This window comes from Chiloscyllium plagiosum, unplaced genomic scaffold (assembly GCF_037043375.1).
Source record: "Chiloscyllium plagiosum isolate Xiang-an unplaced genomic scaffold, Cpla_swu_hap1 HiC_scaffold_4, whole genome shotgun sequence".
Lineage (NCBI taxonomy): Eukaryota > Metazoa > Chordata > Chondrichthyes > Orectolobiformes > Hemiscylliidae > Chiloscyllium > Chiloscyllium plagiosum.
In genome coordinates this window covers 115,495,208-115,510,529 of record NW_028270142.1, presented here as the reverse complement: position 1 = coordinate 115,510,529, position 15,322 = coordinate 115,495,208, and the positions used below count along the sequence as shown (strand labels likewise).

Here is a 15,322-nt window from a genome sequence, read left to right as displayed (position 1 = left end):
TGAAAGTATTAGATTCCACACGGTGTGGAAACAGGCCATTTGGCCCAACAAGTCCACGCCGACCCTCTGAAGAGTAACCCACCCGGACCAATTTCCCTCTGACTAATGCACCTAACACAGCGAATTCACCTGACCTGCATATCTTTGGACTGTGGAATGAAACCAGAGCACCCAGGGGAAACCCACACAGACACAGGGAGAATGTCTGTGTGGAGTTTGCACAGTCGCCAGAGGCTAGAATTAAACCTAGGTCCCTGGCGCTGTGAGGCATCAGTGCTAACCACTGATCCACCGTGGAACAAGATTCAGGCTTGGACTGACAAGTGGCAAGTAACAGTTAAAACACAGAAGCATAGGACAATGACCATCTCAAACATTGATAGAATCTATCCATTTCACTTTTACATTTAATGCATTACCATTACTTAATCCTCCACTATCAACATCTTGAGAATTACCAAGGAGAAACTGAACTGGTCATAAGTAAAGTGTTTAATACAACCTGTTCTGAACAAAGAGGACTTGAACCCAGACCTTCTGGTTTAGAGGTAGAGGTACAATCACTATGCCACAAGATTCCCTTTGAACCAGCTATATAATTGCCATGACTACAGTACCATTAAATTTATTATGGAATTCTCCCAGTTCAATTGCTTCCACCCAGTTCAATGAGTACTGAGATTCTGGAATAAGAACCACATCCGATGTGTAATCTCGGCTATATGTGGAACGATTGTTGTTTGAAAAGTTGCTCAGATTTGTTGTTAGGCTATTTCTGCATTTCCTCAAATATTTCTCTGCCTGTTCCCAACAAAATCATTGGTCAGTCAAAAGCCAGGGACTTCCATCAGTTGGAGGGATGCTTTCTCACTTAGGGGCTGTGTCAGAACATCCCTAATGCGTTTCCATCGTCTTCTTGGTGGTCTCTTGCATGGAACAAGTTCCAAGTAGAACAGTGCTTGGAATATCTTGTGTCAGGCATCAAACCGTGCATCTCTCCAAAAAGAGCCAGTTTGAATGTTTGGTGCTTTGATGCTGCACAAATTGGCTTATTTGTGTTGGGAGCCTCCTGTTGGGTAAGGCAGGCACAACCAATTCTATCAAAACCAGCTGTTCACCCTCTCCAAAGATTTGATATTAGTACATGCTCAGTTGTAATTCTGTCACAACACCTTCAACTAGACTTTTGGCAAAGTGAAAACAGACAGGGGTGGTGGAGGGTTGCTTTTTAGCCTAGAGGCCTTGACCAGCAGCATGCCACATGATCGGTGCCGGGTCAGCTTTGACAGTTTATTAATGACTTAAATGTGAACATAGGAGGAATGGTTAGTAAGCTTGCAGATTACACCAATACTGGAGGTGTAGTGGCCAGTGAAGGTTACCTTCGAGTACAATGGGACCTTGTTCAGATGGGACAATTGGGCCAAGGAATGGCAGATGGAGTTTAATTTGGATAAATGTGAAGTGCTGCATTTTGGAAAGGCAGATGTAGTGCAGTGATTCAAGGCGGCGGCTTACCATCACCTTGTCAAGTACAATTAGGAATGGGCAACTAACATTTTCCTTACCAACTGCACAGTCATCCCATGAAGGAATAAAAAAGTCCCGTTATCCTTCTCTGCTCCAAGAGTAATGCAAATTTATGAACATAACTGAATTTCATTACTGCTGAGGATATATATAAGCTCTGCACGTTCATACATGCTCAATCGTAAATCTGTCACATCACCTTCAAAGAGGTTTATGTTCACAATTTCAATTCCAAAGATACTACATTCCACTGTTACATAACAGTGGCAACTTAGTTGATTTTGTAAACAAGTGTAGATAAAAATATTTTCAATAGCCTTTGCTCTGACCAGATGTTGTTATTTCACTGTTGTCGCAAGATTTTCCACAGGGTATGAGACCTTAATTACAGCATTAACATCAGAACAACAGAATACAGGTATGGATAATATTGTCATGATCCTGTTGAAAGGGGTGCACTGGGAATCAAGCCCTACTATTCCAAGAGTCATCATATTGATCAACTGAATCACTATAGAAATTAATTTTTTTAATGCTAATTGCTATTTAGGACAAACAAATGTTATGATATGGCGGTGAACCCCTCTGCTAATTAAACCAAACAACCAGAAAAGCTCACCTCACCTCATAAACTGTTAAAGTATGAGTGGCAGAGAATTCCCAACTTCCACAACTTAAAAGGAAAAATATTAAATTTATTCTTTACATCTAAAAGTGAACATTAAAGAGCTATTTACAACCTTAAGCCTCCCTTCTCTTAAATGTTTGCAATCTACCTCCAACTTTATAACACACTGATCCAATAAAAAACCCTCTTAAAACTACATCAACAATTTTCAAAAAGATGACAGCTGCTGTCATCTGTGTTAGTCTTCTTCTGCTGCAGATCTCCCTGGGTCGTCTTTGGTCTTTTGCTGCAAAGATGTTTCATATGAAAAAGGTACCTTTGATAGACAGTGTTTTGACTAGCAGTCTCTCTCTCTCTCTCTGGATGGCAGTTTGTTGCTGTCTTTGGCTATCAAAATGCCTGCTTCTTTGAAACCCCAAAGATCAGACCGGCTCATTGGTTTGATGTTGTCAATACAGTAAAACTCAAATTATATTGGGTTTTAGTATCCTGGAGCATAATTTAAACTGGTTGGTTAAATTTGAACTGTTGTTATGAAAACATAACAATCAAAAGTCATGTATTTGTTTCACAGCCAAATGTGACATATTTTCAATTTTCTAGTCAGTCACATGACAGGTATCTGCATTCACTTTCTCAAAAGGTACAGTGCACACCTTCAACTTCATAACAAAGCTCACACCAAGTTTCATCAATAAACAAGCAAAAAAAAAAGACAGACGCATCCTTTAATAGGTTGTAAAATGGGCTAAATGACTACCATACTACAAGTTTAAACTATAGCCCACTTAAACCCTATGCACGCATGCACACAGTACAGATTAGCTAGCTCTTTAGAAAACACAGGTATAAAAGGACCAAATTCTACAGGTCAAGAATCCAAACCACAAGGGTGAATGAGGTGACTTTTTCATAGTTATTTTTGATTCATGGTGTTATCACTGTTGTTGACCTCAGTGATAGAAGTTCCTCAATTTAGTAGTTGGTCAGTTGGACCTAGATCTTTGTTTGAGATATAAATTCTAAAAAGAAGAAATTTTGAGTGCTTTTTTGCACCCACAGTGAGAAAGGCAAAGACCTCCCTTTGCTTCTAGATTTTCTGAAGGTCTGTGTTCATTTTCTCAGTTCTGTGACAAACTGCAACATAAGCATCGAAAAGCTTTTTGCCAGGCAGCTTTTCAACCCAAAAGCACCTGGTGCCAGCCTGTCTCACAAATTTAGCTTCTTCAAAAGCTACATGATTTTGTGCCACCAATAAGTTAACACCACTCAGTTTCACTTTGGGCCTTCGCATTGCAAATTAAATCACCGAGCAAAGTCTCTGCAAGTGTCAAAACTTTAATTTGTACCAAAGCATATACGCAGTCATTACAATATTCATAGGAAGGCTTCGAGGAAGGAATGGAAATTTTGTGAACGATCAGCAAAAGCACAGTTCCTCAATGTAGCTCCAACAGAAATCCCAAAAGGAAATACCTATTAACTCCCATTCAACAAACAAAGCAATAAATGATGGTTTCGTGAGTCTTTTAAATGTAGTGCTTGGCAGAGGAAAGCAAGGTGTTATAGAATGCATCTTTAAATTTTCCAACTTCAGCTGAGTTGCATCGGGAGGTTAAAGATCGGGCTCTCACAGTAAGAATAGTTATTCAGCCTAACAAGCTGGCTAAAGGCTGCAAAGCCTCTGAACTTCTCAATTCATATCTATGAAATCTCTGAACATTCTTCCACTCTGATCTCTCCAATTAATTCACCTTCTACTACAAATAAATATTTGGAAAGCCAAATATTTAACAGTCAACAACCACATCTATAAATGCAGAAAGTCACCATAATTCAATGACTACAGTACTTAGTATGGGTGTTCAGGAACACTCACTCCTTGCTTTCTGTCTCCAATTTTCCCATTTGGTTTGTGTTCTTTCATTGGATTTTACTTGGTGCACAAATTCTAAGATGACCGTCATGAAAGAATACAGTAAAAACCAACAACACTATTTATAAAGTTATAAACTATATATATTTCATCCAATATAAGTAATGCAGCTAAATAACTTTCAATGACAACTAGGGACAGGCAATAAGGTCTAGCAAGAGATGCCCATATCCCATGAATAAATAAAAATAGAACTAACTTCAATATTTCACACTAAAATCCTTCAAAGCTACTTTGATTACCATCTAAATCACTGATCAATTCTTGCAAATTGGCTGGTAACATCCTCAAATGAATCAGCCTTGGATTCATCGAGGTAGTAATTGTTCTTGAACATATTCAACATATCATAGTTCACAAATTATTTTTAGGATCCAAGCTTATTACAAGCATTTATAAGCCACTGACACAATCTTCCTAGTGAAGTGGTTGCCATATTTTCACCTCTCGTAAATTTTACTCACCTTTGAGCCAGCTTATTGTTCACATCTTTCAGATATTGCTTTTGTAGTGTTTATTGACAAATATTCAAGAACAAAATATGTGAACTAGTAGGAATAACTGATAGGAAATTGTCTAACACTGACCTATCACCGACTACATTTTCAATGATCTTTAACTTGAGCAACAGAGAGCAAATATTTTTTTCTCTTTGCCCTTCTGATCACAAATTCCACATTTCTTTGATTTATTTCTTACAATCCCCTTCGTCTATCCAGCTTTTCCCATGAACATGGATGAAAAATGCATTTCTGAAATTTCTCTTGGAGGAGAGTTCTTCGCTTGAATTTACCAACCAATTTTAAGCCCTCTTCCATACATGATTGATCTGCACCTTCTTCTGGCCATGATGTGGAGGAACCAGTGCTGGACTGGGGTGGACAAAGTTAAAAATCACAACACCAGGTTAAAATCCAACAGGTTTATTTGGAAGCCCTACTCCTTCATCAGGTGGTTGCAAGTAGAAGATTGAGGCCATCTTGTGTCTTAACCAGGATCTTGGGTTCGTATCACATTACAGATGACCCCCCACTACACTATACATGCACACACAAGCACATGTACACACACTCTTACATAATCATACACTCGCGCAGACCCTCGTTCATACATACGCTCTCATACACACACAGACTCACCTCACACCATCTCACAGGCTTATAATCCACCTCATCCACACTTTACCAAGCTTTCACACACACAAACACACACTCTCACATCACTTACACAAACACTCTGTCTCTCATGCACACATACGCCCCCATGGTGGAATTTGTATTTGCTCAGTTATATTTGCAAATACATTCATCTTTCTAGCCAAATACACAATCTGCAGGCAGTCAATATATGTAATAATTTATATTCCACTTTGGAAATAGAACCAATTTGACTCAAGATTGGGATACAGACAGGCTCTGATTTAATGCATTGTCTGAGTTGAGATGTCACCTTTTGTTATTAAACCTTAAGTTATCTCGAGAAGTTGACTTCAAAAGAAGTGCTGGGATTTACATACTAATGATCCGAAACTTGCAACCCATTCTAAAAGATTTAACAATCTAGGTTTGTTCAATATTTCATTTCAGTTTTATGACACTAATCTTTTGCTATAAATTCTGTGTCTTATTATCTTATACTCCACAACCACCTGAAGGAGCAGTGGTCCGAAAGCTAGTGCTTCCAAATAAACCTGTTGGACTATAACCTCATGTAGTGATTTTAAACTTCTTCTGGCCAGTTGTCAGGAAGAATAATATTTTCAACAATTGTTTGCCCATTAGAGTTCACTAGTGTTTCATCCACATCTCTAAAGCATTTCTAAATTCACATTCTTTTCTCCATATCAAAATGAAATAAAAGTGAAATTTGATGATTTTATCAAGTTCAGTTTGGAGACATAGCGTAATTTTCCTTTTCTTATAAAATCACCATCAGACAATGGCTTTGAACTCTGAAATCTGCTTTTCTTTGGTTCTGAGGGCCTAGAGTCAGATAACTCCACAGATAGGTAACATGACTATTTTGAAAATAGTCGAGTGTGTGGTGCTGGAAAAGCACAATGGGTCAAGCAGCATCCGAGAAACAAGAGAATCGATGTTTCGAGCATAAGCCCTTCATCAGGAATCCAGTATCTTCAGTCCTCACTTTCTACTATTTTGGAAATACACTTCAATCCTTTGTACACTTGTTTTTCTCTCCAATTAACTTGGTCTTGTTTTTCAACAGAATCATGACATCATGTGGGACAGATTAGTTTTGTCGATTGGCTGGTAGACTGCTGTTAGAATTAGCAGGAATAAAATCTAATGGCTTTGGGCCAAAGGGCCTGTTTCCACATTGTAAGTAATCTAATCTAGTAAGAAGAAAAGAAAAAAAAAAATCTTATGGCTCACTCAGGAGCCTTCAAATCCGTGAACCACAGTAATTACCTTTAAAAAATTAATAATCATAAAACACTGATTAGAAGAGTATAACATTCAATTGTTCTGCATTTAATTTCAGTCATGAATGGTCTTCTAGCTCAACGCCATTTTCCTGCATGAGTCCCATATTCCTTGATGTCTTTAATATCTGGAATTGTATTGATTAGTCCTAAAAACGTCTTGAATATCTCAAAAACTCAAGTTTCCTTTTGAACAAGGTACATAAGAAAGTAAGTTTGCTTGAAGCTAAAAGTCACATGATCAACTTTTGCACAAGTATATACAATAGCAAAAGTTTTCCTAATCTCAAACTATATTCTTGTTCCAAAATTGTTTGCTAACTTAAATGACAGCCAAACTTTTTTTTTAAAAAGAATACATTATACAAATTCTCAAAAAAAATCATAATATTCAGTAGACCTAAGTATTCAGTGAAACTTTACAAGATACAATTCTACTAACAAGTAGATGGCCTGAAATTGCTATACTCTGGTACCCATCACTTGGAGGTGCCGGTGTTGGACTGGGATGGACAAAGATAAAAATCACACAACACCAGGTTATAGTCCAACAGGTTTATTTAGAAGCACTAGCTTTCGGAGCACCACTCCATCAGGTAGTTGTGGAGGTTAAGATCATGCTCACAGAATTTATAGCCAAAGGAGTCCAGTGTCATGGAGATGTGATACAGTAAACGATCTTAGATTAAAATTTTCATCTTTTATAATGGGATATGCTGGCTTCTGTTCTTTGATATATAAATCCCAGGACTTCCTTTAAATTACGTTCAAGATAACTCAGCTTTTTAAAACAACAGGTGTGAAGTCTGTCTGTGCCCCAATGCTATGTCAGACTGACAAACCCTCTGTATAGTTTTACAGAGTTTTACATGGATTCATGCAGTTTTTGAGCAAAATGAAAAGTAATTCTGCAAAAACAAATTCACCCCATAAGCTTGTGTGTGTGTGTGCGCACATGTAGCAACGACAGATTAAGTGTGCATGTGGGTGTGAGTGCATGAGGTAGAGTGGGTGTGTAGGTTTGGTTAAGCGTGTCCGTGCCCATGTGCATGTGTTTTGTGCAGTGGGATCACCTGCAGTGTGACATGAACCCAAGGTCCCGGTTGAGGCCATTCCCATGGGTACTGAACTTTGCTATCAGCTTCTGCTCAGCTGCTCTGCAGTACTGCTTGTCCCGAAGTCCGCCTTGGAAGATGGTCACCCGAAATTCCAAGGCCGAATGTCCCGGACCACTGAAGTGTTCCACGACTGGGAGGGAACACTCCTACCCAGTGATTGCTGTGTGGTGTCCATTCATCTGTTGTCGTAGCGTCTGCTTGGTATCACCAATGTACCATGCCTCAAAAGCTGAGCTCCTTGAGAATGTAATGTAAAAGTAGTTCTGGGATTTACATATCAAGAACAGAAACCAGCATATCCAACTTTAAAAGATGGATGTTTTGATCTAAGATTGTTTACTGTATCACATCTCCATGATACTGAGCTCCTTTGGCCATAAATTCTGTGAGCATGATCCACAACCAGCTGAAGGAACAGCACTCTGAAAACTAGTACTTGCAAATAAACCTGTTGGACTTTAACCTGGTGTTGTGTGATTTTTAAGCATTATTCTGGTACCAGTTCTCATCAGTAGAAATATGCAACTATGCATCAGAGCTCAACAAATTGTTGTCTACATGAATTTATTTTTTCCTCAGTTACCAAAATTGTACAATCTTATTTCTTCATTTCTCCCTACTCTTATGATCCCAACTGATCTTATTATGGGAAAAGTCAGATTGAAATTAGGCTTGAAAGATCATATCTTGGATTTGTTTTGGGCTTTAAATAAGATAATTTCTCACTGAAAAGATCAGCAAGAAATATTGGAGATTTTATCAATAAAACAGAAGTTCATAATGTGAAAGAACTGAAGATAAAATTGAATAAAATCAAACCATTTACAAATAATGCAAGTTGAAAGATTTCAAAACATGACATAACATCATTCCATTTTGCCTAAAGACACTTTTCTGCAATACACACAGCATAGAGAATCTGTATCACCTCTAAGTTTAATTTAGTTGTAACTTCAATTATCAGACTGGAGAATCTAATGGCCTCTTTCTGGAACCTTCAAACAGTTGGGTTCAAACTTTCTCAGTCTTAAATAACACTTCAGGATCATACTCAAACAATTCTGTTCTGGAACTATTACTAAATGCCTTATTCTGAGGCAGTTTTTGTTAAACAAATCTGAACCAACTTCTATCTTTCTCAACAGCGAATCTTTCCCTCCAAGCATAAACCAAACAAGTCCAGAATTTTCAATCAGAAAGCCTAATGTACAGTTTTGTGAACTTTGCTTGCCTGTAAACTCTCCCACTATAAATAAAAATCTATTAGATTTCTGCTCTCTGTCTCCAAATGTTTGACAAAAAAAATCACCATGGCTATCTAGAAGTTTTCATTAAACCCATTCAGATACACAGAAAAACTCACATGCTACTTGTTCAAAACCTCAAACTCAAAAATTTAAATATATATAAGCCTTACATCTCACTGCAATCTGCAGTATTTTAGAGTTTTCTGTAATGTAGTTGCCTTCTCCTGGAAAATTGAGATGTAAATATTGAGTTTATCCTGATGAGATAAATGTCATTCTTATTTTAACTTAAACTAGGATTAGGAGGTATGTAGCTGCCAGAATGGATGACTGGAATTTATTCCTCTTGTCCTAAGGTTGGTGATAAAATACGACAGAAGACCAAAAGATACAGAGGCATAATAAGGTCATCTGGCCCATCAAGTCTGCTCTGCCATATGATCACAGTTGCTAGGTTTCTCAATCCCATTCTTCTGCCTTCTCCCTGTCACCCTTGATTCTCTTACTAATCAAGAACCTACGTCTGTCTTAAATACACTCAATGACTTGGACTCTACTGCCTTCTGTGGCAACGAATTCCTCAGATTTCTCTGACTGAAGAAATGCCTTCTCATCTGAGTTCTCAAGGGTTATCCCTTCACCCTGGAGGTCCCGTCCTCTGGTCCTAGATTCTCCTACTAGTGGAAACATCTTCTCTATATCCACTCTATCCAGGTTTTTAGCATTCTGTAAGTTTCAATCAAATTCCCCCTCATCTTTCTAAACATTGAGTACAAATCCAAAGATCTCAACCACTCCTCATAAGTCAAGCCCTTCATCCCCTGGATCATTCTTATAAACTTCCTCTGGATCTCTTCCAATGCCAGCTTTTCACAATAAAGCAACACTTGGGATTTTAATTGATTAAACTTTTCCTACATGCAGAGTATAATTTTCCCCTGTATTTCTGCTCAATTTTTAACAATTTGCCTGTCGTTTCTTCTGTATATATGTCGCTTTCTTTCTTCAACACAACGAGTATAGAATGCAAGTCAATCCTATACAATAATGGCCCGAGCATCATAAGTGAACATTCCTTCTTTCCACCAGGTAGATAGGCAGGGAACTCAATGAGAGAAAAAAAAGTAACAAAACAATATTAGATAAATGGGGAGCCAGTTAGCTCAGTTGGCCAAGAACATGGTACAGAATCGCATGAACAACTCAAAGTTCTAGCTGAGGTGGTTCTCAGGGCCTACCTCCTTGCCTTATTCCTTAGTTATATCATGACATCAGTCACGATTAGCAACCCTCGACAGACTACAGCAGAGAGCAAAATCAGAGAAACACCCTGTACGAATCATCCAAGCAGCTGCCAAGCTACCCTGATTTTTGGATCCTCCTTGCCTCTGGGGTTATATGGAAGAGGCCAATAATGTGGGGCAGCAACGTGCGCCATTTCAACACTATAATTAAATTCCTTAATATAGGTTTACTTGAAAAAATTGTGATCGTTCTAATCATCTACAGTTCAGACACTCAAACAATAAAGGAGTCCAAACTACAACTGTACATATATTCAGCATGTTATTGAACCAAATAAAGAATGAGTAACATTGAAAATATGACACTACAACAAAATATCAGGACTTCTAATATATCAAATTTCCTATATACGTAGTGTTGTACGTTTTCCTTCTCACTACACTAATTACTGCATATATATTCTTACAGTATGACTGGAGTTTCATTTCTCCTTCATTGAAAATGTATACTGTAGCTATTAACAATTAGTACAGTACCACTGCAATCTTCCACTTTTAAGCCGATAATTATATTTTGTAAGTTACTCTCGGTGAATGATTATAGTATATATTCTCCAAGTCAGACTCTCTGTACGGTGAATGATCACAGTTTAGTTTCTGTGCTATTATAGTATAATTTCCGAGTCACACATTAATTACAACATGAATTCTGCGTGTTAAACTCTCCCTACATTAGAGACGACAGCATACATTCGGCATTTTTCACTCTCCCCACACTTTTCAATCCTTACAATGCATATTCCGAGTGTTACACTCTGCTCTTGTTTGAAGCCTGTAGGCACTGCCCCGCTGACAGGTGCCTGTCTCCTTGGAAACGCGGCCCGCCGCCCTGTCCCCGCACTCAGCCTCGCTCACCTTACGAACACTTCCACTGCCTCGCAGCTCGGTCTCCGCTCCGCTCTCCGTCATGCCACTCCAGCCCTCGCGCGACAAAACCGTAAGAAAATGAAAGAAATGCCCCCACACTACCGATCCCAGGGGGGACGGGAGAATAGTCCTCCGAGCCCGGTGAGATCTGGACCTTCTCCGCACCCCGCTGATGAGCTCTGGGTGTCTCTACGCCTCTCCCTCCCGCCGCACCACAGCCACCACCTCCAAGCCCCAGCCCTCAGCTCACCAGCCCACCCTCAACGAAACCAGGCTGACAGACAGCGTCAAAGGCCAATCGCATGTGTAATTACCCAAGCCGTGCGCACACTGACCAATCGGATTGGGGTGTGGGCGGGACCTGAGTCACAGTGAGACCTCGCCCACCAAGCTTGGGAGTGACATCATTGAGTTAGAGAATTAAAGGGGACTTGTCGCCTCAGCATGCGCGGAACTCATGACTTTTAATGGTTTGTAAATTGTGAAGACACAAAGCGACTAAAGATATGGTAAATGAGGCGGAGGAAAAATGGCAGATAGCTTTACTTTAGGAAAATGTGAGTTGTTCATTATTTCTCGAACAATAGAAAAGGCATTATTATTCCAATGAAAAGTGACTGCGGAATGCTGTAGTTCTGAGAGATCTGGATGTCCTCGCACTTGAATCACAAAAGTTGAATATGCTAATACAGCAAGTTATTCAGAATGGCTGACCCCTCTCTCCTGCCTTGTTTGTGTGCTGCATAGAGCCATTTGCTGAGTCCATCAGGAAGGATGCGAGCCTGAGAGGGGTGACTATTCTTGGCAGCGGGGGCCTGCAGGTTAAGGCCTCCCTGTACATGGATGATGTCGCCGTTTTCTACTCGGATCCGCTGTCCGTGCGCAGACTCATGTGCATATGTGACCAGTTCGAACGGGCCTCGGGGGCCAAGGTAAACCGAGGCAAGAGCGAGGCCATGCTCTTCGGGAACTGGGCCAACCAATCCTCGATCCCCTTCACCGTCAGGACCGACCACCTGAAGGTGCTGGGTATTTGGTTCGGAGGGGCTGGGGCGTGCGCCAAGTCTTGGGAGGAGCGTATCAGCAAAGTGAGGCAGAAACTGGGCAGATGGAAGCTATGGTCGCTCTCCATCGCGGGAAAAAACCTGGTCATCAGGTGTGAGGCACTGTCATTGCTATTATACGTGGCACAGGTCTGGCCTATTCCCAGAAACTGTGCCGCTGCAGTCACCCGGGCCATCTTCCAGTTTATATGGAGGTCAAAGATGGACCGGGTCCGAAGGGACTCACTGTATAAAGATCTGGGCAACGGGGGAAAAAATACACCCAATGCCACCCTCACCCTGATGGCCACCTTTGTGTGTGGCTGCATCAAGCTGTGCGTGGATCCCCGGTACGCAAACACCAAGTGTCACTACGTACTGAGGTTCTACCTGTCCCCGGTGTTGCGAAGGATGGGCCTGGCCTCGCTGCCGCGGAACGCTCCGAATAGTTGGACCGTTCCGTATCACCTGTCCTTCGTGGAGAATTTATGAAGAAAAACACCTTTGACCACAAGTCCATTAGGAAGTGGTCAGCACGTAGTGTCCTTGAGACCCTTCGGGAAAAGGAGAGGGCGGATCCTATCGAGCGGTTCCATGAGCAGACTGTCAAAGCCATTTGGCAGAATGCCTCATCGCCAGAACTTTCCAACAAGCACCAAGACATGGCTTGGCTGGTGGTGAGAAGGGCTCTGCCTGTGAGATCTTTTATGCACGCCTGGACTCTCAGCCGCTCCGCACGCTGCCCTCGAAGCGGCTGCGGGGGGGACGAGACTGTCACACACCACCTTCTGGACTGTGCCTACGCAGAAGAAGTCTGGAGAGGAATGCAGTGGTGTTTGTCGAGGTTCATCCCGAGCAGCGCCGTGACGCGGGACTCCGTGTTCTATGGTCTGTTCCCCGGGACGCACACCGAGACGAACATCAACTGTGCCTGGAGGATCACCAACTCGGTGAAGGACACTCTCTGGGTGGTCCGAAACCTGCTGATCTTCCAGCTAAAGGAGTTGACCCCAACTGAGTGTTGCAGACTGGCACATTCCATGGTCCAGCTCTATGTGTTGAGGGACGCGCTGAAGCTTGGGGCAGCTGCCGCCAAGGCGCGGTGGGGAAAGACCACTGTGTAAAGTCCACCTGCCTAACGACGAACAGGGGGCCCATGCAGTCATTTGGGCTCTGCTGACACCTCAGCTGCCCTCTCCTTTTCCCGAAGGGTCTCAAGGACACTACGTGCTGATCATATGGGCATATGATCAAAAAATGTACAGACCTGTATAAAAATGATAAGTTTTGATCTCTGTATGTAAATGTTTACATACGTATGGCATGACCAATTGTACAGACCATCAAATTATTTATGAATAAAGTATATTTTTGATAAAAAAAAATTCAGAATGTTCTCTCCAAAATGGGCTTTGGGGAGGGAATCTGCAATTGGATCAGACTGCTCTACACCAACATTGTCAGTGCAGTCTCAATCAATGGGTGGGAATCAGATAGCTTCCCAGTCAGATCTGGAGTCGGGCAGGGCTGCCCTCTCTCTCCTGCCTTGTTTGTGTGCTGCATAGAGCCATTTGCCGAGTCCATCAGGAAGGATGCGAGCCTGAGAGGGGTGACTATTCCTGGCAGCGAGGGCCTGCAGGTTAAGGCCTCTCTGTACATGGATGACGTCGCCGTTTTCTGCTCGGATCCGCTGTCCGTGCGAAGACTCATGTGCATATGTGACCCAGTTCGAATTGGCCTCGGGGGCCAAGGTTAACCGAGGCAAGAGCGAGGCCTTGCTCTTCGGGAACTGGGCCGACCAATCCTCGATCCCCTTCACCAACAGGACCGACCACCTGAAGGTGCTGGGTATTTGGTTCAGAGGGGCTGGGGCGTGCGCCAAGTCTTGGGAGGAGGGTATCAGCAAAGTGAGGCAGAAACTGGGCAGATGGAAGCTATGGTCGCTCTCCATCACGGGAAAAAACCTGGTCATTGCTATTATACGTGGCACAGGTCTGGCCTATTCCCAGAACCTGGTCCGCTGCAGTCACCCGGGCCATCTTCCAGTTTATATGGAGGTCAAAGATGGACCGGGTCTGAAGGGACTCTCTGTACAAAGATCTGGGCAATGGGGGAAAAAATACACCCAATGCCACCCTCACCCTGATGGCCACCTTTGTGTGTGGCTGCATCAAGCTGTGCGTGGATCCCCGGTACGCAAACACCAAGTGTCACTACGTACTGAGGTTCTACCTGTACCCGGTGTTGCGAAGGATGGGCCTGGCCTCGATGCCATGGAACGCTCCGAGTAGTTGGACCGTTCCATATCACCTGTCCTTCGTGGAAAAGTTTATGAAGAAAAATACCTTTGACCACAAGTCCATCAGGAAGTGGTCAGCACGTAGTGTCCTTGAGACCCTTCGGGAAAAGGAGAGGGCGGATCCTATCGAGCGGTTCCATGAGCAGACTGTCAAAGCCATTTGGCAGAATGCCTCATCGCCAGAACTTTCCAACAAGCACCAAGACATGGCTTGGCTGGTGGTGAGAAGGGCTCTGCCTGTGAGATCCTTTATGCACACCCGGACTTTCAGCCGCACCGCACGCTGCCCTCGAAGCGGCTGCGGGGGGGACGAGACTGTCACACACCTCCTTCTGGAATGTGCCTACGCAGAAGAAGTCTGGAGAGGAATGCAGTGGTGTTTGGCGAGGTTCGTCCCGAGCAGCGCCGTGACACGGGACTCCGTGCTCTACGGCCTGTTCCCCGGGACGCACACCGAGACGAACATCAACTGTGCCTGGAGGATCATCAACTCGGTGAAGGACGCTCCTGGGCGGTCCGAAACCTGTTGATCTTCCAGCTGAAGGAGTTGACCCCGACTGAGTGTTGCAGACTGGCACATTCCATGGTCCAGGACTACGTGTTGAGGGACGCGCTGAAGCTTGGGGCAGCTGCCGCCAAGGCGCGGTGGGGAAAGACCACCGAGTAACGTCTGCCTGCCTAAAGAAGAACAGGGGGCCTGCGCCGTCATTTGGGCCCTGCTGACACCTCAGCTAAAAATGTAAATGTACAGACCTTTAAATAGGAATGATTACTCTGTTTTCGGTATGCAAAGAAATGGAATGTTTACATATGTATGGCATGTCCAGTTGTACAGATCATCAAAGTATTTTATGAATAAAGTATATTTTTGAAATATAAAAAAAAGTTATTCAGAATGCAAGTTAAA

At 42.4% G+C, this 15,322-nt stretch overlaps 1 protein-coding gene across 2 annotated transcripts in view; it reads right to left on the bottom strand.

Moving 5' to 3' along the window:
* The window catches only part of rhpn1 (rhophilin, Rho GTPase binding protein 1), a 91,127-nt gene extending 79,880 nt beyond the window's left edge, over positions 1 to 11,247 (bottom strand). For both annotated transcript variants that reach the window (XM_043687899.2, XM_043687900.2), the window contains exon 1: positions 11,062 to 11,247. In XM_043687899.2, the coding sequence (XP_043543834.1) occupies positions 11,062 to 11,115 (54 nt within the window). In that variant the 5' untranslated portion in view covers positions 11,116 to 11,247. The remainder of the gene's footprint in view (positions 1 to 11,061) is intronic.
* Positions 11,248 to 15,322: the final 4,075 nt, after the last annotated feature.